This window comes from Dermacentor silvarum, chromosome 5 (genome assembly GCF_013339745.2).
Source record: "Dermacentor silvarum isolate Dsil-2018 chromosome 5, BIME_Dsil_1.4, whole genome shotgun sequence".
NCBI classification, from domain to species: Eukaryota; Metazoa; Arthropoda; class Arachnida; order Ixodida; family Ixodidae; genus Dermacentor; species Dermacentor silvarum.
This window is the reverse complement of record NC_051158.1, coordinates 31,778,235-31,803,971: the sequence shown is the minus strand read 5'-3', so window position 1 is coordinate 31,803,971 and position 25,737 is coordinate 31,778,235. Positions and strand designations below refer to the sequence as shown.

Below are 25,737 nucleotides of genomic sequence, written 5' to 3'. Positions count from 1 at the left end.
TTTCTCATTGCAGCCTGGGGTCTAATTGTTCTTCCATTAGTCCCGGGTGAAGGTGACGCTCCCCGGCCTCGAGAAACGATGAAGCGTACGTGAACAGCTCTCCACAGCTACACGCCTGTCGGTGAGGCATCCTTTGTCCCGAAGGACCACCAGGCACAACACCGGTCAGTAGTCGAGATAAGCAAGAGGCGTTTAGAGCATTGGTGGAAGCAGGGAAGAGATTGATAGGACCGGATCCGTTACAGGCATACGCAACGATATATACAAGGTAGATAGAGAAGTCTTGAGGAAGAGAACGAAAAATTAAGGCGATATAGGCAAAATGCTAGATCGATAGGCATGTAAAGCGTACCTGGTTAGGTCAAGCAGGCTAGCTGACTATTTGTCACCGCCCCGTTTCAAATGGGATGCGAACAAATCAACATCATCACATGCCGCACGAGGGTCCATGGTAGCTCTTCTGGTGCCTCGCGTAGTAGAGCGGGCCGGTCCTCGAAAGATAAAACATGTGCGGACGCCGATGTACTGTTGAGAGGCTTTGTGGCAGTGCTTCTTGTGCGCGCGGGCAGAGCCAGAAAGTACAAAAACAACGAAGGCAACGGGATGTGCTTGGGGATTAGAAGGTAACAATCACTGAGCGAGAAGCGTTTCCACGCAAAGTCTGCGCGCTGTCTGCTCGAGCAGACGACATAAACCGCCGCGGCTGAAAAAAAAAAAAAAAAAAAAAAGGCTGACGACGGCGGAAACGAACGAGAATTTGCGCGCTAGGTGAGGACAATAATCTATAGAAGCTCCAAAATATTGCTCGCGGACATTTAGTGGACAATAAAGAGAGACGAGAAATCATCTTAGACTGATAACGTATATATTCTTTCGATATCCTGCGTTCTTTAGTTTCGCGGTAATAGTTTGATTATTAACCGAGTAAACGAACGTCAAGGTTCAATTTCTTTGAATTTCGCGTCGAAACCCCAGCGCTGGCATGTCAATGTGACGTGACGAATATCCTAGTCTCTCCTTTCTTTTGTATCTGGCTTAATTGATTGTGAAACTTGCTACGTTCAGTCTTTGGCTCCTTTAGAGTACAATGTAATCCATCTTTATCATTAACAAATTAACTATATGCACGAGCAGACGACGTGGAAATACATGACGCTACAAGAAGAACTTGTTTCTGGGCAAGTTCGTGCTTAGGCTTATACTTATACATACTGTTCCTGGCCCCAAGTAGAAGAACATATGAAGCAGGGGAACCGCAAAGAAGGATAGACACAGAGAAGTGCCAACTACCAACTGTTTATTAGTAGACAAATGCAAAAACATACAGCATAGGGCACGCGGCGACGATTGTATCGCCATTGGACTTTATGCGGAACATCACGGCGACGGCAGAAATGCGCCTGGAGTGCCCATATAATTGTTATTGCAATAAAACAAACGAAGACTTCTAAGCACGCGCAGTGTAGGAAATGCGTGTCGTAGAAACACAGCACCACGAAATCTGCCCCTCTAAAAAGCACATTTCCGAAGAAAACGAAGTAATAGATGTGACACTAACACAAGCTGACCCTTTCTTTCTTTCTTATACGAAAAACGCTTCCGAAAATTCCCTCGCAGTTTAATCTGTGATCTTGCCTGCAATCTTAGCTCGCTTAAAAACCAGGCAGTTGGTAGTTGAACGATTGGTGGTTGGCGCTTCTCTGCATCTCCCCTTCTTCCTGTTCTTCTTCTTTCTGGGGTTTTACGTGCCAAAACCAGTTATGATTATGAGGCAGGCCATAGTGGAGGGCTCCGGATTAATTTTGACCACCTGGTGGTTCTTTAGTGTGCACTACAACGCAAGCACACGGGCGTTTCTGCATTTCGCCTCCATCGAAATGCGGCCGCCGCGGCCGGGATTCGATCCCGCGATCTCGTGCTCAGCAGCACTCCCTTGCTTCATGTCAATCTATACATAGTTTTCACGGACGTCACATCCGGGGCGTATGGGATAGGTGGCCGCCATTACGGAGAACTACTGCCGTGGCACCGCCCTTTGCAGCGTGTGCCGGGTGCGATGCTTTCGCGCTGTGCGTGTTCGAATACGGTATACAGTGTCGCAATGCCGATGTGTGCCATGATCGGCTGCAGTGCGAGAAGCAAGTCTGCCACACAGGAAACGGGCATGGAGCCAGGAACCGGGCTGTACTGCTTGCCGAAAGTGATAACTCGGCAATGCGAGCGCACGAAAGTGTTGTCGGAGGAGCGTCTCTGGCTCGCTCGCATAAACAGGAAAGATGTAAAGAACCTGGATTACGTCTGTGTGCACAGTCGCCATTTCAGTTCAACTATTCACTTGCTGTGTTTCTTAAAATGTGTACACAGAGCCCACATATATAGTCACGTTAGTTTAATTTTAACCGATTATCGGAACAGCGAGAATTTCCATTTTAAGCTCTGTGTAGCACCGTTGCTGCCCACTATGCCCGAGTAACGCTGGTTTTCACAGTGAAAAAAGGAGTGAAACGCTATCGCAGTGGGCTCTACCTTTTACGCCTATATTTAACCAGAGTTGCAGAAGGTCCGTATTTAGGTAAGCGAATAGCGAAATAAGGTATTTTGCGTCGTACTTAATGCACGACAGCGTCGAGCATTTGGAGCAGTGCACGGTGCCGTAATTAACAGCTAACAAACGAGTTCATGCAAATTGGTACCGTGTTAACCACGTTAATCCAGCGGTAAGGATTTACAAATACATTTTTTTAAATGTTTGTAACCTTACCTCACTCAACACGATGACGCGCTTGCAGGCTAGCCGCATTGTTGTCATGCCGCTTACTCGGCCACTTGTGAAGCAGTTATGAGCCTCAAGAGACTTGTATGATTTCATTTCAGTACGCGATACGTGGTTCGTCGACAGCACCAAATAATTTACAATGTCAGCATGCGTCGTAAGCGGTAGCAGGTCGACGTCCGTCGTCGTCGTGTCGCTCCCGCCGCACGACGTGTACGGATCAACACCGTCGCACGTGTTGATTTTTGCTTCGTAGCGAGCACGCGTCGGGCCCACCAGCTCGGCAAAATATGATGGGCAGAATTCCTTCCGCCTGGCCGTCGCCGTCATTGAACACGCGATAGTTCGCAAAATCAACGCCGAAAGAATGCACAGACGGCGTTCAAACATACGCGCGCATCGGTTGCAGTGCTCCAACATGGCGGACGACCGCTAGCAGACGGCGCTGTGACGTCACGTGAAAACTATGTATATATACTTTGCGACAGGAACAACATGCATAGTAAGCCATGACGTCACGGCTAGGTGGTACGGGAACGTCAAGACGACGTCACCACCCGTCATGGCTATTTACGCCCTTTCTGGCTTACTAAGCTTCATCTCAAGGCCATCATCATCAGCAGCAGCAGCAGCCTAAGGCCAGCGATCTCCAATTATCCCTGTCATGCGCAAGCCGATACCAACTTGCGCCTGCAAATTTCCTAATTTCATCACCCCAGCTAGTTTTCTGCTGTCCTCGACTGCGCTTCCCATTCCTTGACACCCATTAGCTGTAACTCTAATGACCCACCGGTTATCTGCCCTATACGCATTACATGGCCTGCCCAGCTCCATTTTTCTTTCTCCTAATGTCAACTAGTACATTAATTAATGAAATTCTGGAGTTTTACGTGCCAAAACCAGGGTGATGGTATTGAGGCACGCCGTATTTAGTGGGGGACTCGAGATTAATTTCGACCACCTGGGGTTCTTTAACGTGCAATCAATACCACGAAGACAGGTGCTGCCCCTAGCGACGAAAACATGCTGCGGTTCACTCCCCGAACATTTATTGAATGTTCTCTATCCTGTAGAAACCTGCATGCTCTCTATTTTGCGGCGTCGGGGGAGCACTTGCCGTTTTACACCGGTGGCACGTGACCATGAGTACGTGACCGTGGATTTGGCGTTGCCAAAGGCCTATATGGTGCACAATGGTCGCGACGAATGGTTTAGCCAAGAGTGAGACAGAATAATCCGCAATAAACTGCTATAAAGGCTTTACGCTTAAAGCGAAAGTGGATGCGCCTGCATTCTAAACATTATTGCACTCACTTATTGTTGTCTTTAGGGGGTCCCCAAATAATGTGATCAACTAACGCCAGTCGTTAGGTTACATTTCATTAGGCAACAAACTGCACCGCATTGTGTGATCTTGTGCAGCCTTCTTTCCTGGAAATATTCCGTTAGGGTCTGCTTATTGGCAATTACATCGGGTTTGGCGTTGCCAACGGCACATGGTGCACAGTGAGACACAGAATAATCGGCAATAATCTTCTATAAACGCTTAAAGTGAAAATGGATGCGCCCGCATTCTAACTAAAGATTGTTGAACTCGTTTATTGTTTCGTTTAGGGAGTCCCCAAATAAAGTGATCAACTAACGCCAGTCTTGAGGTTACATTTTATTAGCCAACAAACTGCAGCGCACTATGATGTGAGCTTTTCGCATTCTTTATTTCTAAAAATAGTCGGTTATTACGACACTACGCGTACTGTCTGCTTATTGACATTTACATCGGGAAGCACGCAAAGCAATCTGCCATTTTATTGTCGTGTCACAACGACAGCGAACTGCGTGCGCATTGTAACGCGTCTCATCCTGGCACATCTTTTAATGCACTAGCATTAATAATGTCAAAGTGGGGAAAAGAATGTCGCAGTTTCGCGCGGAAGGTGAAGCGTCGATTGCGTCAGCAAATTATTAGACTGATATATACGAAGTAAAGATAGTATATTTATCACCCGTATAAACTTAAACATTCGCTTATTAACTCAATTAACCAGCATGGTGTAAACGCACAGGCAAACATGAACACATATCTCACTCGATGACAGCGGACACTCGCTGTCAGAACGCTGGCGTGAGCAAGAGCGGCGGCAGCAGCGAGCGAATGGACCTTCTTGCTGCCTGAACGCGAACTAAGTGGCGTGAACACAGCGCAGACGAATCTAGCAGCTATCGGTGCGCCTAGACTCTGTAACCCACCGCAGATAGCTTTGGAGATCGCAGTGGAGAGGAGGCCGGCGCAGGTGAAAGGGATAGAGCCACCTGATTGAGGCGGAGCGCACCAACTTCTAAGGGGGGGAAACTAATGCTAACGCATTACTGCCGCATGCGTCCCATTGATCGCGTCCCTTCGTGTCTTTTAGTGCCGGCGTCCCTCGGCGTAACCGAGCGGATGAGCTCAGCGATGGATGAAAGAGCGAACGCGGAGCGCAGCGGGGGATGAAAAACGGCGATAGCGAAGAGAGAGCGAAGAGGAAAGCGGAGGAGGAGGGCGCATGGCGAAGGCGTAAAAAGAAAAGCGTAGTGCCGCGCAAGACGGGCTCTGCGGCGACGACCGCTAAGAGATGGCGCCAGAGTAGCGCGCCGTCGTCTGTTCACCGATGACATGCGGCATCCACTGATACCATATATGGAAAGAAATCGCTGCATTAGTGGATGTCTGTCTGCGGCGGCTGCTGTGAATCGCGCCCACGCGTCACCCACGCGCTGCCTCTCGCCTTCTCCCGATTAGTGAGGCAGTCGCGCCACACTTCGCTCCGTTTACAACGTGCCGCACGAGAGAAATTGTCCGCGCCAGCCAATATATCGCGAAATGAAAAGACGTATAGAGCTGCGCTCAAATTTCGCATTAGGGAGTATCGTAATCGTCGGTGAATATTTTAACGCAATTTTCACGCATTGTATGCCGTAACTCTGTGTACATTATATACTCCGTGCAGCAGGAGACACACCTGCGTACCGCAGCCCGAAAAACGCGGTATGTACGTAGTGAAGGGGGCGGGGGGGGGGGGGGGTAAGAAGGATCGCCAGTCCAGTCCAACGGCCACGACGACACATCGGCGGTCTCCGGGGCGATGGTAATCATCCTCGCCAGGTGATAGTGCGGATCGCGGGCAGCGAGGGCGCAATTCGGGTGTTCCGCGCAAGACGGAACACCCTCAGGAAACGGCGGCCGGCGAAGGCACGCCTCGGAGGAGAGCGTAGCTGAGCGCTCTTCGAAAACCGCGCACGGCGCGGTGGGCGGAGAGAGTCCGAAAGTGATCACGACCCCGGGGGAAAACGACGTCGGTTGTTGTGCGTGTCCCTTCCACCGCTGGCCGCCGTTCGTTTCTGGCGTCGGTGATAAACGTCGAGCAGGGAGAAAGCACGTAGCGTGGTATTTATACGGCGTCCATCCGAAGCCCAGGCGGCGCTTTTGTGTCGCGCGCGCGCGTGTGTGTGTGTGCGTGTGTATGTGTGAGCGCCTGCCTGCCTGCTTGCGCGTGTGCTTATGTGTATGTGTTTGTGCACGATAATAGTCAGTCTCCGCCCTGCGTGATTCCGAAAAGATACTTGTCTAAATGCGTCCAACATTTCTCTGAAATGTCTATTGTGGTTTTGCGTGTGAGTGTGTGCGTATGTACGTGCGTATGTTTGTGGTGTGTACGTCTGCAGTGGCGTGGCCAGGAATTATTTTTCAGGGGGAGCGGGGTGCACTCATTTGACAGAGGAACTGAGGGGGGGGGGGGGGGGGGGTGAACATGGCAGCATCCTGGTACACAGAAATATCGGTGGAGTGGAAGGGGGTCCGCGTTCCGGGTTCGATTCCCACCCAGACCGAAACGTACCAAATTTTCGGTTCGAATCCATCGATTTACTTTGCTTACAGGAACCTTCCTAAAAAGTTGTCCCCAATCCGAGCATTTCTGACGTGTTTCTTGTCATTGCGCCGTCGGCCATTTTTGGTACCATCTTTCGGTCACGCCGACACCAACGGATTTTCGCGTAACGGGGCACATAATGCTTTCGGATAATTAAATTGAATGTAGCGTTCCCATAACAGTGAGAGGCTATAATTTCCATTTGCAGGCTGTTAATGCGCTTTCAAGCTCCGCTAAATCAGCCTTTCCCAAAACGGTCCGAAGAAAGCACCATTCCTCGCCGATGGCCCGCCGCTGCAGGCTTTGTTCGAGACACCCTTCCCGACTAAAAGGTTCGGCAGCTTGCCTCGCACGCACGGAGAAAGGAAATGCGAGGCACTAAAGAAGGGTCTTAGGGGCAGTGCGAATGACCGATCGAAATGTCTGTACTGTGACTCTGATGACCCGAGAGGAGGACTCATCCCATGTCGACCTCTTTCGGGTCGCATCACGTCCTCATCTTTCATTCTTTCGTTCCATCTGTCTCTTCTTCGGCCTACCCACCTATGGCTGCCTATCATCCACAAAGACCCGATCTTTGTTTCTTGCTTGGTTCTTGATTTATTTCTTCCTTTCTAGTCGTTTCCCTTTTTTCTTTCTTATTTTCTTCAGCCACCCACTTTGGCGAAGTAATAAAGGTTCGCGCTTTCTTTGTTCTTCTTTCTCATCGTACTCTCTTACATTCTTTCCTTCTTTTATTTCTTTCGTTGGCTACCCAGTTATGGCTAAGCAATAAGGACTTTGCAGCAACCCAGCTTAGGCGAAGTAATAAAAGTTCGCGCTTTCTTTAGTCTTCTTTCTTACCTCCTCTCTTACTTTCTTTTCTTTCTTTCGTCGGCTACCCAGTTATGGCTAAGCAGTAAGGACTTTGCGCTTTCTGTCTTCCTTGGCATATAACTTTATTATTCTCCTTCTTTCTTTAGCTACCCAGTTATAGCCAAGCGATGAAGAACTGCGCCGCTCAAACCTCACGTTTCGAGCGACGACTGGGTGAAAGAGAGAGCCTCGGCAGTCGGTTGATCGGTCGGTCGCCTGCGGGCCTGAGGCTCGCGATGCCATCGCGGAAGAAATTTTTTTTTCTTTCTTTCCCGCAGTCGACGTTGAGCGCCGCTTCCTCGTTGAATGCGGGTCCGAAGGCACCGAGCGTCGATGTCTTTTTCCGAGGTCGCGGACCTTTTTTTCCGCGAGAGCACCCTCTGTCATACGGCGAGAGGCTGCCGAGGCGGAGACGGCGCGTGACGTGAGCTGTCGGTCGTGTATACGTATAAAGCGCGATTGACGCCAGCCGACGAGACGACGACGCCCTTCGGGGTGGCAGAAGGTGAATTTCGCAGCGATGTATCTGTTATTAAACGGGGGAGGGGGGGGGGGCTCCCAAGGTACCACTCGCGTACTGCGAATGGCCTATACCCTATCGAAAAAAAAACCCATATGCCACATATCCAATGATTGAGAGAGAGAAAGAAGCGTTTATTGGTGAAACAGTGTTCCGAGCGATGCCCGGTATCACCCTAAGGTGGGAAGGTGCAGCGAACCCTCTGGCTTCGACTGCCCTCTTGGCCCTGGCGACGAGTTGTTCCTATATATACCGTGTGTATATATATAACCGTGTGTTCCTATATATAACAAAACACGGTCCTTTTTTTATGGAACAGGTGCCACATATATGTGGCACCTGTTCCATATATGGTTATATGAACGTATCGGGTTTCCATATACCGAGCCAATATGTTCCCATATATCACATGGGGCATGCCCCTTATCCAATAACCCACGTGAACGTATGGGGTATCTGTGAAAAAAAAAAAGAAACGTATGTTCCCATTTATCATGTGGGACACGACCAATATCCAATAACCGATATGAACGTATGGCGATTCATTATAAAACCCCGCGTGCTCTCATATATGGGGCATGTTCCATATGATCATATGAAAAATAAATTATGGGGTTTTACGTGCCGAAACCACGATATGATTATGAGGCACGCCATAGTGGGGGACTACGGAATAATTTGGTCCACCTGGGGTTCTTTAACGTGGACCTAAATCTAAGTACACGGACGTTTTCGTATTTCGCCCCCATGGTAATACGGCCGCCGTGGCCGGGATCTGATCCCGTGACCTCGTGCTTATCAGCCCAACACCATAGCCACTAAGCAACCACAGCGGGTCTATGATCATATCCGTATTCCGCATAAGAACCCGTATGTTCTGATATATGATATGGGGAATGCCCCAAGTGCAATAACCCATACGAACGTATGGGGATGCCTTTCCGATACCCGCCTGTTTCCATGTATTATATGGAGAGAGAGAGAGAGAGAGAGAGAGAGAGAGAAACGGAAGAAAGAGGAAATTCAGGGAGGTTAAACAGAGGACAAAATCCGCTTTGCTACCCTGCACTGGGGAACGGTGGTGGGAGAGGTAGAAAGATAAGAAAGTGGAGAGAGAGAGAAGCAGCACAGACACAACGATTACAGCCGGTCACTATCACCGCGGAATATCACACTGCACAAAATCGCTTGTAGCACAAACGAGCACCAGTACAGACTGCAGCCACTTGTGCAGGTCTGTCGTCCTTAAACAAATGTAGCAGTGCCTTCGTCACTCTCAGTTGCGAAGCTTATGAAGAATGGTTTGATCTGATAGAGGTATCTGATCAAGGCGAGCTAGCGCAACTGTGAGCGATGCACATATAGCGAGGACAGTCTCACAGGACGTGTTGAAGGTACGTCTCCTCGCGACCACAGTCATCAGACGAGGCTTTGTTGGCCGTATCCGATGCGGAAAGGAAAGAAGCTTCGTAAACGTCTCCCGCCATATCCGACGAAGCAGAATGGCCCCGCGTCGACAGTGTCCAATTGGGAAGCGGAGAACATGGACTAGTGTATGACACATATGGGAACATGTGCGGGATTTTATTACGGCGAAAGCCTTAGGTGTCTCTATGTTGGCTTGGCGGTGACCTTGCGGTGACCTTGGCGAAACTGCACCGTGACGAAAAATCGTTGACGCCGCAAAGAGTAAAAACACGTCTAAAAATGCTCCGATTGACGTCACAGTTCTGAGAGAGGTTTGTGTAAACCAAGTAAATTAACCGCTTTGAAATGAAAATTTTGCACACTTCGGTCTGGGTGGGAATCGAGCCCGGGCCTCCACGGTGCGAGACGAGAACGCTTCCCTGAAGCCACTGCTGCTCCGCGTTTCTGGCTTATATACCCAACGCCTTCTTTATGGGAGGCGTTGGGTTGGTATACCTATAGTGCGCGCCTGATTGCACACGTCACGTGGTCACAGAGACGCGCTCGTGCCACTGCTCGCGCGTTCGCCGTCGTCTTCTTCCACAGCTGGCGGGCTTTCGCCTTCACGTTTTACAAACGCGTAACACTCGCTTACTTTTTGTGACTCCCATACTTTCAAATGGGATCATTCGATATTGCGTTTATTGATTTATAAGATGCTGGTGCGAGTTGGCACGTGGTACTTTGTAAGGTTATGCCAGCATCCTTTCGGTTACTTTCTCTGTGTCTCTATCGCCTCAAGATTTTTTCTACTTATCCTTTCGGTTTGCTGGCATACCCTTACAACGCTTATTGGTTTGTTTCTATTTTCTTCAATAGGGCAGGAATACGAGAAGGACCATCAGTGCTGCTGAAGTCGGACTGCGCCGTGGCGCTTCCGTAAAAAGCTAGGGCAATAAAAAAAAATCCAAAAGAGTTGCGGGGGCAAATATTTCGCCTCAGTGTCCAGAGCTTCGAAGCCTCGTGTATATAAGAGAAGGCTGACAAGTACTTCCCAGAGTCGGTTGCGGTCAGACGCACAGTTCGACCAGAGCTCAACCGACCAACACAGAGCTAATATTGCAGTAACCAAGTGTGTTTCGCACCAGCAGCGAAGTAGAATACACTTGGTCACTGCAATGTTAGCTCTGTGTTTGTCTGGTTGAGCTCTGTGCCACCAGGTGGCTGGCAGGCCGGGCAGGCCGTTCACGTTTGCGCATGCGGTCATCCGGTAGTCCGCTTGAGTTTACTGGAATACCGGACAGGCTAAAAATGCGTTTCGAAGCGCGGAGGCACACAGTGCGTGGTGCAGTGCGTCTCAGGGTATGGCAAAGGCAGGCGGGGCAGAACACGGACACAAGCAGAACGAGGACAGAAACACAAAGGAATGAAGAAGTGCGTCTCATCGGTCGAGGCGTGGCGTATCACTATAGCGGTACAGCGACAGCCCGAGATTATCTTGCACAAAGAAGCATTCTCATACCAAAACCACTATTTCCAGAGAACAAGAACAGTAAGCTGGGCGATGTGGTATGGTTGCGTCGTAAAGAACCAGGCGCACGAACACAGGCCATAAAAAGGAGCACTACACTTAGTTGGACTCGCAACTGAAGTTTTATTGGAAAACACGAGGAATAAATACGTGCATGAAATATCATGTGGTACATGCTGAGGCGTTCGCAAATCAAGACCAACCCCGGGCAGCAACCGAAGAACTGCACAATTAAAACAGCACAACTGCGCAGGTAAACGGCAGCTTATTTCAATGTATTACTAAAGCTTTTTTTTTTTTCGTGTGAAGGATAGCCTGTACTAGTACATTCGTGTACTAGTCTTGTTATATGGAAAGCCTCGATAACTTCGCGAGTATCTTTATATTTGTATTTCAACAGGATCATAACATCTTGGGAACACTGCTTCAAAACCGTATTTTTACACAATTGCTGGGCCAAATTGCACACTTTTGAGAGCACCCACGCGCGTGCACATCAGTGACTAAGGTTTGCGCTGCTGTGCCATGAGAATTCACGTATTATTTTTTTAAAGTTACTTACACTATAAAAAAAAGTTTACACCATTTAGGTCGTATCTTGTCCCCAAACGATAATCGTCATCTGCCTTGCTTGCGTGTCCTTTCTTGAAAACTCGGCGCTCGCTACTTTCCTGCCGAGAATGCTGCGTCACGCTGATAACGCGCAAGCCTTTGGTGACTAGGAAGTACCGGGTTCGCAGCGTTAAAGAAAGGAAATGCGGACAGATTATTGTTTGGGGACAAGATACGACCCAAAGGGTGTAAACTTTTTTTTTTTTAGAGTGTACCCTTTCGGCATCAAAACTTTTTCTGCACATAATGGCGGACATGAAAAATGCTCTTAGCAGGCTTTCCGACATATCTAACTTCCTCTAAGCAACATGGCCGCTTTCTCGCTAGTAGCACTTTTGAAGTTCAGACAGGCATTTGAAAGCTTGGGCCGTTTGGGGAACGAAGGGTGGCATGGATGACGTCACCAGCCCGGATGTTGACACCTTACTAGGGTTAGTAGGGTGGCTAGAAGCCGCCACCCTATCTAACCACCCTAGAACCCAGCCACCGTAACCTTGCTTGCGATTCTAGCCCGAAGTTCGCCATCATGGTTAGGCCTAACTGGGGGTATGGAGAAGCGCTCTTGCAGTTTAGTGTGAAGCCCTTTCTCCGGGATCAAGTTTTTTTTTTAATATAGCGGAAATGTGGACCTTTCAGGAGGGGAAAAAATATCATGGGCTTTTCAGTTGGCAATCGGTATTTATGTTGTCCTGCTCGTCCTTCCTGTGTCCGTGTAATGTGCGCCTGTCTTTCTATATACCCATGAAAACCTGCCAACTTCCTCGGCTTTCTGTCGTTCAAAGGTACGACGCAGTTTTGTGGGCGGAGTTTGTATAGAATTTCTTATGCAGGCACCGCGAGTATATAGGTTCCAAAAGTGATAGCCTTCTCTACCTACTTCCCCGTCGTTTGCGCTGCTGGCGGACGGCGATCTAACGCGGTAGAGGGTGACAAGGGGTCGAGGAGAGCAAATAGTGCTAAAGGAAGTGCAGAGCTGAGGAGTAGGAGGTGCCCTGTGGTCCAAGAAAAAACACGAGAGACGCAGCAGGGTAACCGGAAAGCTATCTCTGGCAGTGACAATCATCTTCGATGGCTACATGCCGGATTTTTTTTTCTTTTCTTTCTCTTCTCGTGGAGTTCGTTCCACCATCCCCTGATTGCTGTGATCCGATCCCGACGTTTCTGGCAGCAGTTTTGCCACGGTGTTCTTTTATATATATATATATATATGTATATGATATATATATATATATACATACGTGTGTGTGTGTGTGTGTGTGTGTGTGTGTGTGCGTGTGTGTGTGTGTGTGTGTGTGTGTGTGTGTGCGTGCGTGCGTGCGTGCGTGCGTGCTTGCGTGCTTGCGTGTGCGTGTGTGTTTGTCGCGTATATACGTCAGCGTCCGACACATTGAAGTGGCCCGCAGTCACCGATCGCTCAGGCGGTGCTAACCGGGACGCACAATGTCCCATCACTTTCTCCACGCCGAAATGTAACGGCGTAGCTAAACGTGACGTGAGCTACAAGCGGTCAAACGTATTATTAACAAGCAGAAAAAGAAAGGTCTCTGCACTACGGCACACGACGGCATATACATGGTAGCAAGAAATGCCAAACAAACCCCGCGAAGCGGGAGCTTTCTTTTTTTTTTTTTTTCGTGGTCCACTGATTGCGGAACGAAGGGTTCCTTCCTTTGGTGCACCGTACCGTCGCCATCTCTCGTTTCCTCGTTCGGTTCGAATATCCGCGTCGAGACGGAAGATGTCAGTCTCGTCGCATTGTAACACCCGTGCGATGAACGTCTACCGAGCCATAACGCTATTCCTTTTACGGAAGCACGTGTGTTGATAGTTAGTAAATTGTTAAACGGCCACTCTTACCGTCAGACTAGACCAGATAGGCCAGGAAAGACGATGAGGTGCAAGACGGGTGGCGACACCACCGTCAAGTTCCCGCACCAGCTCGCCGTGACGTCATTGGATTTCGACGGCATCTGCTCACGGCCTATAGTTCTGCAAGCTTATTATAGCCCAGGTTGACAGTCGATGAGACGCTGAGATTTATAGCTAAACACGATGTACATTGTATTCTGAATGGGCCGAAGACTGAACCTGGTAAGTTTCGAAGAATGCATTTTACAGCACTCGAATGGCCCAAACGCGAATAAACGTACTTTATATCAGTGACGTCACAGTGACGGCATTATTTGAAGATTTTCTTTCTCGCACCTAAGTAATTTGCTGTAATATCATTTCTACGAACCACGTTCGGTTTACTTTCCCAGGCGGCGTATGAGCATAGTGACGTCATGATGCGGAAGGTTGTCACGTGGCAACAGAACATTATGACGTTTTGACACGTCGTCTGCTCCCGTCGTCTGCTCCGCTAGTAGTACGCATGGCGCGGTCCCATGTAGCAGCGCAGCAGACGACCGAGCGAGTGCTAGAAACGTCACAGTGTTCTGCTGCCACGTGACCGTCTCCTATGTCATTCAACTCACGAGTCAAGACAACCTCATTATCAAATGGCGCATTACACATAACACTGCGTGCAATAGCACAAAAAAATAAAATAAAAAAATGTGCGATAGCCTCGCGTGCTACGCGAATAAAACCGACATGTAACAAGGCGAGAAACAACAATGAGTAAAATAAATTTAGAAAGTGAGGAAAATTCCCCAGAAACCATCGACGATAATCGTCAGTGTGAGCGAATAGCCCGAACGTAACGAACGAACGAACGTAACGAACGAACGTTTTCCTTGCCGAGTCCGACCAACGACCAACCACGAAAACAGGCGAAAGAGTCAAATGAAGCTATTCGCTTTAAAAACAGAATTACGTATATCTGTTTTCGACAAATACACGCACTACGTCTCATAACAAAACAGAAAGTACGCAGCAGACACTCTTTTCAACGTGAAGTGTTCCGGAGAAATGCCCATTTCGTTGTACAGATCATTTAGCAGCAGCAGTATAACTACATAAGATTCGCATCGAGACGAATGGAGATATGACTTCCGCACAATGCGCGAAATGATGGCAGAGAATCTGCGGGGAAATAAAACCAAGTTAGATCTCGATCCCTTCCGATCCCCCCCCCCCCTCCCCTACCTTTCCGTCTCTATTTTTCGCTGACGATGAAAGCGGCTGTTTCTCCTGTGTGTAATGTACTTCCTGGTTTCGGTGACGTAATCGCGACATTGCGCACGCGCCGCCTTCGTTCGCCAACAAAAAAAGCTCTTTCCGGGGCCGTCCCGTTACATACACTGCTCCTTTTTCTTCTTCTTCTTCTTTCATTTTCTTCCTCTTTCCTCCCCTCCACGTGCCTGGTTATAAAGTCCGGTTTGGGTCAGATCGGAAGCGGATACTACGCGTTGACTTCCGAAAACCGGATTCGGCGACCTACAAATATAAAACTGCAGCGTGACCGCGTAATACAAGTTGCCACGTTATGCGCACGACATATCGTTGTCTCTCCCTCGCTCTCTTAAATAATAATAATAATAATAATAATAATAATAATAATAATAATAATAATAATAATAATAATAATAATAATAATAATAATAATAATAATAATAAAACATGTGGGCTGTTCTGCAAGCTTATTACAGCACAGGTTGACAGTCGACGAGACGCCGAGTTGAAGAAAATGTTGCAGAATGTGGACAGGTTCGTTTCGAACGTGTAACACAGCGCAAATAGCACGAAAAAAAAAAAGAAAAAAAACGACGACACAACGCCGTCAGCACGTAGGGAAGTTGGAGCGCTTGGTACCAAACCACTCATGATTGTTTTGTATACCTTTGATGTATCCCCCCCCGCCAACCCTACTCTATGCCCCACTTCGGCTCTTTAAGGTATTTTTTAAATAAATTGAAAAAACATAGATGGGGGGCGAACTGCGAAAACGTTCGTGTACTTACATTTAAGTGCACGTTGCAGGTGAAATTATATCCGGATTCCCCCACTATACGACGCAACTCATAATCACATAGTAGCTTTGTCGTGTGAAACGCCAGAATTTCGCGCGCAAGAATGGTCAGGAAAGTCAAAGGTGGTCATATACGAGGTGCTACCCAAAGATCCAGGAATTCAGTCGTACAAAAGAAAGTGTTGACCATAACGCCTAATCAGCACTGTATCCTTCAAGAGTAGTCCCCTTGAGTATGTATACACCAATCCCCGCGTTTCTGCCGCGATTTCATGCGTTCATAGAGCTGTTTAGGCGACAGTGTGTTGAGGACCGCCTGCGATTCCGACTGGATCTCTTCAACAGTGTGAAACCGACGTCCTTTCAGCCTCAACTGTAACTTTGGGAACAAGAAAAAGTAACAAGGGCGAGGTCAGGTGAATAGCGTGGGTGCGGAAGTACTGTGATTTGTTTGGGATGGTCTCTGACTTGTTGCTTCAGTTCCGTACAGACACAAACACGGTGCAGCTTCTGTTCGTCACTGAGCAATCTTGGCACGAATTTTGCAGAAATGCGCCTCATGTTCAAAACATCCGACAAAATTCGCTGAACTGTGCCGTACAACTGCCCTACAATGTCGCAGACGTCCTTTATAGTTAGCCTGTGATTTCCAAGGATAGCCTTACGAACTTCCGCTATCGTTTCCGGGGTTGTGCTCGTTGACGGGCGTCCAGAACGTTCATCGTCGTCAACACACATTCGGCCCTCTTTGAAGCGCTTATGCCATAAGAACGTTCTACTTTGGCTCAGGGTGTCGACTCCAAAAGCATCCTCTAGCATACGATGAGTTTGTGCCGCAGTTTTCCCAAGTTTAAAACAAGACTTGATGCAAATTCTTCGCTTCTTGAAGTCTGCCATGTTGGTTGCTAAGAAATGCGCCAAATCAGTGAAACATTGCATTCCAAAACAACACTTCGCGAAACAGTACTTCTTCTAGATGCAAGTCGTTCAGCACACTTATCCGCAAGGCATACTGCTATAGCCACATTTAGCGGCGGAAATGTGTACCACACTCAGTTTGCCCGTGCTTTTCAATTCCCGGAACTTTTGGGTAGCACCTCGCTACATGCCTGTCGATCTTCAGAAGCGCATCAGCACCTTCAAACCGCGTGAAACTGACGCACCCGGAGCAGAGCCGTGCGCAGCCGACGACAGCCGATGCAGCCCTCAAGCGTTTTAAAAAAGCAGCACGATAAACAAGCACTGTCGCTAGCACGTATTCTTAAAGGGATACCAATGGATAACCCCGAGTCAGATTAAACTTGTAAACTATTCTTTCAAAACCCCACTTTCATTCATTTGGTGAGAAAAGGTTGCATATAAAAATGGAAGGCCAAAATTCACTTTCTTGGCGTTCAAGCCGGAATCTCGGCGCTACTACGTCGCCGTGACGTCACAGATTTTGAAGTATATTTCGTCATATTTGGGTCGTTGTGGGCGCGTGAAATGTCTTCGAGGCTTGCTAGGTTGAGTCCTTCAGAACTCAATGTAGTCCTTCTTTGCCAATTCCGAGGAAAAACAACTAAACCATAGTAGAGACGCTGCTGAAATGCAGGACGTCATAGTAAGCTGATGCGCAAACTTGAGGACAGAGGCGCCACCTTCTTTATAGTTTTTGCCTCCTCTCTTGCCTACCAAGACTTCTCTCACGGCAAGTGTGGCTGCTTTGCTACTGCCGAAGAGTAATTTACTAATGCATCGCAACCGAATACTCATTTTCTAGTGTAACTTTAGTTTGATATATCGCTTTTATGCCCATTTAATGCATTGGTAGAAATTTCGAACAAATCTTCACGTTGAAATTTCCTCCACGCGGCGGCAGCGCATAGCTCACCATTTTAGAAATATAACTAAACCATGAGCTCTGGAGAAACAAAGTTACAATAGAAGATGCGGTGTGTGTTCCGCGGGAGTGAGTAGTACGTCTTTCTGTTTAAAGATGAGGCGAAAGATAACCCGTTGCGCGCTATAGTTTAGGAATACCCATGGGCACCAGGAGTTCGTAGAGACTAGACCTTTTGGAGAGTGGGAGGGGTGGCTTGGCCGGTGATGACTGAGATACCCTGCATAAGCGACACCTATACAAGAGCGACGAACAACCTGTCAGGTCTGGTGATACGAAATCCGACGTTTACTGAGTCAGTAAATTGACAGCGCTAGGTGACTACCCGCAACGCCTACTGGATAACTGAATGCCTTCTATCCCCATGACGTCGCTTTTAAAAAGGTCTATACGTTCCTTTATAAATACACGGTTTGGCAGAAAAGGCGATCGCAATAAAGCGTCATATACACGTGCGTTTCATCGAAATGTAGGGGTTGACATGCTCACCGCGTGACGTCAGGGCTGGAAGTGTTCACCGGAGGTGAATGTCGTCGGTCGAACACCGTCGATTCCGGTGAACACCGGAGGTGTTCGAAAATCTTTATGTCTCGGTGATGTTCACCGAACGTCTCGGTGAGATTCACCGAACACTTCGTTTGGGATGTTCATCGAACATCTCTAATGTCTTGGTGATCACCGTACATCTCGTTTGGGATGTTCACCGAACATCTGTTATGTCTCGGTGATGTTCACCGAGCATCTCTTAAGTCTCGGTGATGTTAAGCGAACATCTCTTATGTCTTGGTGATGTTCCCCGAACATCTCTTATTTCTCGGTGGTGTCACCGAACACATCTTGTTTGGGATGTTCACCGAACATCCCAAACATTTTATCTCTCGCACTTTCCGGCGTTGCGGTGACCCCTATATATAGAGACTCGACAAACCGTCCTTCAAGACCGCTGAAGCTTTGCACGAGGTCGAGGCAGCCAGCCGAGTAAACATTTGGAGCGTGTTCATTTACTATTTCCGTTTACTTTTTTTTTTTTACTCGGCAGAGATGACCTGCCGCTTTGCTTCGCTTCCGGTGGAACACGAACCAGCCCCCACAAACACAAGCTCGCCCGTGAACGTTAAGTATAGGCTATAGCGTGCGCGAATATTTCGTCACGGTCCCGTTAGCCCTTACAGACTCAGTTGAAGCTCGGTCTGCGCTCTATATAGTGGTTCGAGCGCCTCTCGCACGCAACTATGCAGGCTCGGCCCGGCTCGCGAATGACGTAATCGCCGATAGAAGGCGTTGCAAAACGTGTCCGCGGTCAGCCGGGCGAAACACGTGTAGTCACGCTAACACGTGACGTTTGTCAGTGGTATACAGCAATGTTGGAGTGAGAGCGTTAGCGAGTCAGCGTTCGAAATAAGTAAAGAGAAGTTTAGAGTCTTGGCGGGAAAAGAAAATTACGGAAGAGGTTGATGGAGCAGCGGTCGTTGGAGGCATAGGTACAACATTACAATGTAGAGAGAGGTTTTTAATGAAGAGAGAAAAGATCAAGGAGAGATGGGGAAAATGCTATAGACTGCAACTGATGTAGTAAAACCTGATTAGCTCAAGCAGGCTAGGTGACTATTTGTCACCGCGCCGTTTTAAATGGGATGCTAATTGAAATCACCATCATCTTCTTCTTCATACCATACTAAAAAAAGCGTTTAAGGACAGACCAAAGAGCAGCACGAAATCAGCTTAAACAAATATATGTTTCAAACCTATTTTTAGTAAATATCGCGGTGAGATGTTGATTACTGGAGAACATGAATTCCAGGCTTTCATTTTTTTTCTAATTTCGTGCCGGAACCCCCCGCGCCGGTATACGTCGGTGTAACGTGACGAATTGCAAAGCATTTTTCTAATATTCGCGGGCTTTTTTTGTGGCTCCAGTAACAGTTCTCGAAACATTCTAATTTTCAGCATTTGGCTTCTTTATAGGAAGCAATGTAAAGCGCCTCTTTCCTGAATAAAAAGATAATTAGCTACGCATGAGCAGACACCGGTAAAATCAGTGACGTCACAGCGAGGTGGTGCGAGAAGTGCAAGGCGGCGTCGGCCACCCGTCTTCCATTTTTTTTTTTTTTTGCGTCTTGTTTGACTTATCACGCCTCCTGTCACAGTACAAGAGTGGCTTTTTATTTATTGTGGACTCGTTATTTAATAGCACAGCTCAAGTTATTTTTCTCTGCCGTGTCTCTTTAAAAATTTATATGCACCAGAAACGCTAAAGAGACACTAAAGGGGAAAAAATAGGCTGAGCTGTATCGGTAAATTACCTCTTCACGATACCGTAAAAGCCACTCTCATCATGAAAAGAATAGGGGTGGGCGAATGGTGATTTTTTGAGACCTGGTCGAATACGAATCGAATATCGAACACTTTTCAAATAATTTTCGAACAATGAACAGCCGTTAACACAATTAATATACAACCATGTTCACATCCTATAGTATTTTTAAGGTGCGGCGCCGATCTTATGCGACATTTTTTTGTCCCAGGTCGACCGCACACTGGACCATGCTTATAAAGAAAGGGGAAGGTTTTACGTTTTTAATTTGTAGGTGATTTTTATTATTGCTAAAGCCACAGGCGGAAGGCTTTTACGGGCACCAGGTTGAAGTAGCGCCTGTCCTGCGTTTTGCCTTACTTTTGCGCCGTGTATCTTGTTTGCTCCTTAAAAAAAAATTGTCAAGTACCCTTAAAGTTAGCAAGTTTCTTTCATTACATAGAACATTATGAAGCGTTGTCTCATAAAAGCAGAAATAGAGCATTAGGAGCAAACAAGTGGTTTTTTCGCATGCACAGGACTCTTCAGAGAGCGCGATTGATCGATGTACAGGCTGTAAAGTATGGCTACCTAAGTGGCATAGCCTGCTACACTACGCAAGTTCTCGTGTTTTATGTCTGTACTACGCCGGCGGGGGTGAAAACTTACCGTACTCTTGCTCCAATGTTATGTTTCGTTGGGTGCGGTTGGCGTTTTGAAATATTCGAAAAGTATTCGAAAGATATTCGCATTTACGAATAGTGACTACTCGATTCGAAGACCGAATCGAATAGGACACTATTCGATTCGTTATTTAAAAAGGTACATTAAAAAAAGGAAAGTTTGATCTTCATTTTCTGTTTTTAATATTCAGCCTATCACCACAAAATTGAAGAAATGTCATTTTTTTCAATTAATTCTGTGAATCACTTATATATAGTGTTTCGATTTGTGTCCCTTTAAAGGAGCGCGAGTTGGGCACCGTGTGCCACCACCCAGTTTCAATGGACGCTCATATCATCTTTAACAACGGCATCATCATCATCATCATCATCATCATCATTATGCTGCAGGACCCCTGCCGGCATTTGAACCTTGCATCCTCGGAGGTACTGTACTGAACATTGTCAAATTCATCCATGTTTTCCTTTGAGCCAATCATAGAGGGCGTATAGCCATGATGCGGGCCAATCAGACCAGATGAGGTGGCGAAATTGAGCATAAGGCGGAATTAGACAACGTGCTGCATAAAACAGTGCTGCGGAGACAAAACGAAGTATCCAGCGTTCACGGCGAAACGTGTGTTGTGTTCATACGAAGACTGTCTTATATATTGCTGATAGCCGACTAAAAATGAAATATTTTTGTCCACCACGCTTCGTAGCAGTGGATGAACGTCAAAATTGACGCTACAATCTCCAATACGATTGTTACTGAAAAAATATTCGAAATTAACAATAAATCAATTACTGTTATGGGGCACATTATTTATTTATTTGTTTATTTATTACTTAAGTCCCAAATGGATCCAATCAAGTGGGCAATTTTTAAATTACAGACATAATAGAAGAAAGCAACAATGGAACCTATTTAAAGATTAGCTAGTGTAATGACAGACATGGGAAAACACAAAACAAGAGAATTATTGCAGAATTGAAGTTACTCAGTACTCAAAGCACGACCGTTGGCTCAAAACTCTGTGCGTTGCACGAGTTTCGCTGTGCTCTAAATCTGCAGCTCAATGCATTGCTGGACCAGTTAACGTGTTCTCGCACTGATAAATCGTGCAATGCGGAAAACTGTTAACTGGGACAGCGATGCGCTTCGCAACCTCATTCTAAATAATTATTTCACGAAATGGTGCAAGGCACAACGTTCCCATCAAAAGGTTCACATTCCGGTATAGCTTCGCTCTGTGAAATACACCCGCGTACACTGTGACTAAAGTTTGCAACAAATGGAATAAACTGCGTTGCACTGAAGAGTATAACTGAATCAACTCAAAGGAAGATTTACCTCTGGAATTCCTGTCTAAATACATGGGATATGGGAGAAATAGCTTCGTTCTATATTCACTGCACTGAATTTGATGAATCGCGTTGCATTTAAAAGAAAATGTTGAAGTCAACTGACTGTAGCAAATCAGTTTTTTTTTATTTAAGCAGTCAATTAAAAAAAAAAGATTGTTGAAAATGGAAAAATTTGCCGAAAGCTCGAAGATCAGGTCTATAACACCATGACTCAGGAATTAATATATATATATATATATATATATATATATATATATATATATATATATATATATATCATATTCCGTAAGCTGAACCTAATAAGACATCTAAAGCGAACAAAATTGATGCGTTATACACCACTCTGTAATATTATGCTATACTGATTTACGAGACTTTTGCAACACCCTCGCAGACATTGTAACAATTTTGTCCTAGCTGTAAGCTCATATCTCAAGTTTATCCGCTCCAGATTCTCTAACAGACGCTTTAACAGAACCGTGATATCTACTTTCGGTGCAGAATTACCGATTAGTGAACTTTTGTGCCTCAGTTTTCTTTTATTTCTATGTTACCGATACTGGTCAATTTTTATGAAGATTCAGACACTACATAAACATTTTGGGCCCATATTCAGTTAGAGTACCGTTTTTCTCTCTGAAATGCAACAAGTTTCGTTCAAATTAGTTAAACGGTTGTCCGGCACCTACTTAAAGAATAAACCAGGAAACAAAACAAACAAACAAATACAAGCGTTTTGTAACGTTGCACCCCGATGTCGTGGTGTTAAGCTATTCGGGTGCAAATATAGAGGGACGATCCAAGTACGCGTACGTCAGAGAGAAGCTCGAAATAGTGGACATTCAAGAGATAGTCGAGTAGGTATATCAAAAAGGCGAGAATACAGGCTGTACGTGCCCATAGTGGCTATATGACCAAATAAAAAGAAAGAGTGAAAATTGGGGAGGACTCATCGGAGGATAATCGTCCAAGTCAAACGATATAGGTTCCCGGTAGATCTGCTGAGATATGTGCTGCTGTAGGGGCACTTACTCGTTAGCTCTATCAGTTAATTACTGCTATGGGGCGCGCCGGTTGCTCTGAAGTTGCACTTCCTCCGGGGTTGGCGCGCGTTACAAACCACATTAACCTCGTTGCGAGGGCACCGCGGTATCAGGATCGGCCAATCACCTTCGATTATACACGGCCTCCGGGATCGGCCCAGTTCGCTCGGCCACACAGCCGTCCACGCAAAGTGGATGTAAGAGTCAAAGAAAGCTTCACTTTAAAATGTCCCGCCTGATTCGTCGACGGCTGTTTGCTGACGCAATTTTTATAAGTAAGACGGTGAGAATTTAAAACCTATAACGCCGTGACCCAGACAACACAAAACATCCCGTGGATGGTTGGCCCCAGCACCATGCCCACACAACATATATCTACTGCTAGACTTATCGCAAACCTAGCTCTAACTTGACATATATCCGAGCAACATCCTCAGGCAGGACATTCTCAGGACGTTGCTTCCAGGTGTGTTTATTTGGAAGCTTCATGCTTTTCCGAACGAAACTGAGTATTAAAAAAATGCGAATGGCACATTGCAAAAAATCACGTGTTTCTGTAGACGATTTGTTTTGAACATTATTGTTATTATTATTATGGTTATTATTATTGCTACTAATATTATTATTACTCTTACTGTTATTATTATCACGTTATTATTATTGGTCATGGTGTCCAAAGCGCACATTCCACCGACAGTTCTCTTGAGGTAACAAAAGCAGGTCTCGAAGGCTATGCTGTTGTAAGCGCATAGGTTCTGCTGCACCTGTAGTTCGTTTGATACCGAACTGCTTTTCAATGATGCCAAGAAACAAAGACGCAAAATTTCTGAGATTTCAGAGCACATGAAAGCGCACAAATATCAACACGGAGCCCTATACAATGTGGGTTCTCATATCCAAGCTGCGTCATGCTTATATTAACCAAATTTGTAAATAAAGAATTGCCCTCTAATTACAGCGTCAAACAGTATAGTGCCTCGGAACACGTCCTGACGTCATCCTAAAATGGTCCTGCAATTTTGTAACTGGCATATGTGCTCAGTATCTACTTGGGACGGACAAATTAACCCGATCAGGAGCCTTTTAGGATTAGTGCAGGACATCCTTAGGATGTACGAATGTCCTGATGCTGCCATCCCAGTCTTACTGAGGATCCCTTTGCGTTGTCTGGGGACGTGTTAAAATGTAGGAATTCTTTTTCGACTCAAACCGTGGGATGTCTGAGCCGTCGAAGCAAATTATGAATACTGAGTTCAGCCGTGAACATGGTTCAGCGCGTGTGCACGTCTGTGGGGGTGTAGGTTCTGTATCTGCGTTTGTCTGATCACAGCGTACGTCAGAGATCTTTCACCCAACGCCTGGAGTAGCATGGTAGGCAGTCAGCCAGGCAAACATATCCTGCTTTCATTAAAGACATCATATCTGAGTTTAGCTGCATTGTAAAGTGAATTTGTTTTTAAGTAGTCAAACGGCCATTCTTATCGTGACAAGTGCCTTGGTGAGCAAGAAAGAAAGAAAGACAAAAAAAAAAAAAAAACGAAACACCGCGGTGGTCACGCTCCCTGTAAGTTCCCGTACAGGGTCGTAGATGTCATGTATAATGCCTGCTGGGGTCTGGTTAACTTCTTAACCGTAAATTAAAACTAGATTGCATTCTGAAGCAAGCAAAGCTAAACGTAGCACTAAACGTTTTTTTATGCTCAAAAACGGTCCAAATGCCAAATAGCCTTTCGAAATTCATGACTTCACACCGATGCACAAGTTCTGAAATTTTGGCGCGAAATTCAATATAGAGGAAGTTAGGCGTTCATTTTAGTAAAGAACAAACAACCTTTCTCGGCCAACTGGGTGGAAATAGACTTGTGAAAGGATACCTTATCAGTTTATACTGACTAAGTGTTGCTTTCTAGTGTTGATGATGATTGATGACGATTTCTATTGGCGTCCCCTTTGAAACATGGCGGCGACAAATAGTCACCTAGCCTGATTGAGAAAATCAAGTTCTACCACATCAATTCTGCAGTCTATAACTTTTTGTCTATCCCATTAAAACATTTATCTTTATATTGTAAAGTTGCATATGTCTGTCAATTAAGAACGTGCACCACTTATACCGTTTGCTTACCTCAGTTTTCTAGCCGCCTATTTTTTCGTTAATTATTGAGCTTTGCCTCGACTGTCGCCGGTGGATTATCTACTGGTGTTTCCAAATATAATATCATGCCGATAACGCGTTTCACCTAAGTTCTTTTTTTTTTTGTTCTTTTTACTGCGACTTCTTTTTCAGCCTCTTGCAGTATCTAGAGCAGTTCGCGGAAAACAATCCTCACAGTACACCAAGAAGACAGCACGATAAATTTGTCATCATTCGCCGATTTAGATACTTATCCAAGGTAAAATAAACAATTTTTCAATTTTGCTGTAAGCCGGGCTGTAGAATGTTGCGCATTGTAGGTGATCACAGTAAATCCACCGGTGGTCTTTCCGAAGCGTGCAAAAGGCGTTGACATTGAGATTTGGTCGTGCTTTGATCTCAGCTTCGCGTTACATAGTAAATTTTCTAAAAGGGACGACTACGCTTAGATAATTCAGCCTATGCAGCTGCGACGCATTTCGAAGTTTATAAACGTTATCCATCGATTAGGACATACTCAAGCGCAATCAACTCGGAAGACCGTTTCATACGGATCACTCACCCGTTATGTTCACACCAGACGAAGACGACGGCAGGACCACCTCGTCACCAGACGTCACCAGTTTCACGGCGCACAGCGCCATGACGGCTATGCAGACTTCTTTCGGGAACATTTCGGCAGCAATCCGCTGGGCTACCTCCTCATCACTGTACAAGCAAACTGATCTCTCTTCTCTTAGCCGAAACGTCCCCTTCCGACCGTCCACGCACCTGCCGAACCGCGCGCGATGTCAGTCACGTGACTCACGTCCCGCCGCTGTCCGAGAGACCGACAG

The 25,737-nt window shown here is 46.5% G+C and overlaps 1 protein-coding gene across 1 annotated transcript in view; it reads right to left on the bottom strand.

The window, feature by feature from the left end:
• LOC119453248 (uncharacterized) overlaps positions 1 to 25,737 on the bottom strand; it is a 46,399-nt gene extending 20,662 nt beyond the window's left edge. Inside the window, exon 1 of the mRNA XM_037715275.2 lies at positions 25,464 to 25,737. Coding sequence (XP_037571203.1) covers positions 25,464 to 25,575 — 112 coding nt within the window. The 5' untranslated portion in view covers positions 25,576 to 25,737. The remainder of the gene's footprint in view (positions 1 to 25,463) is intronic.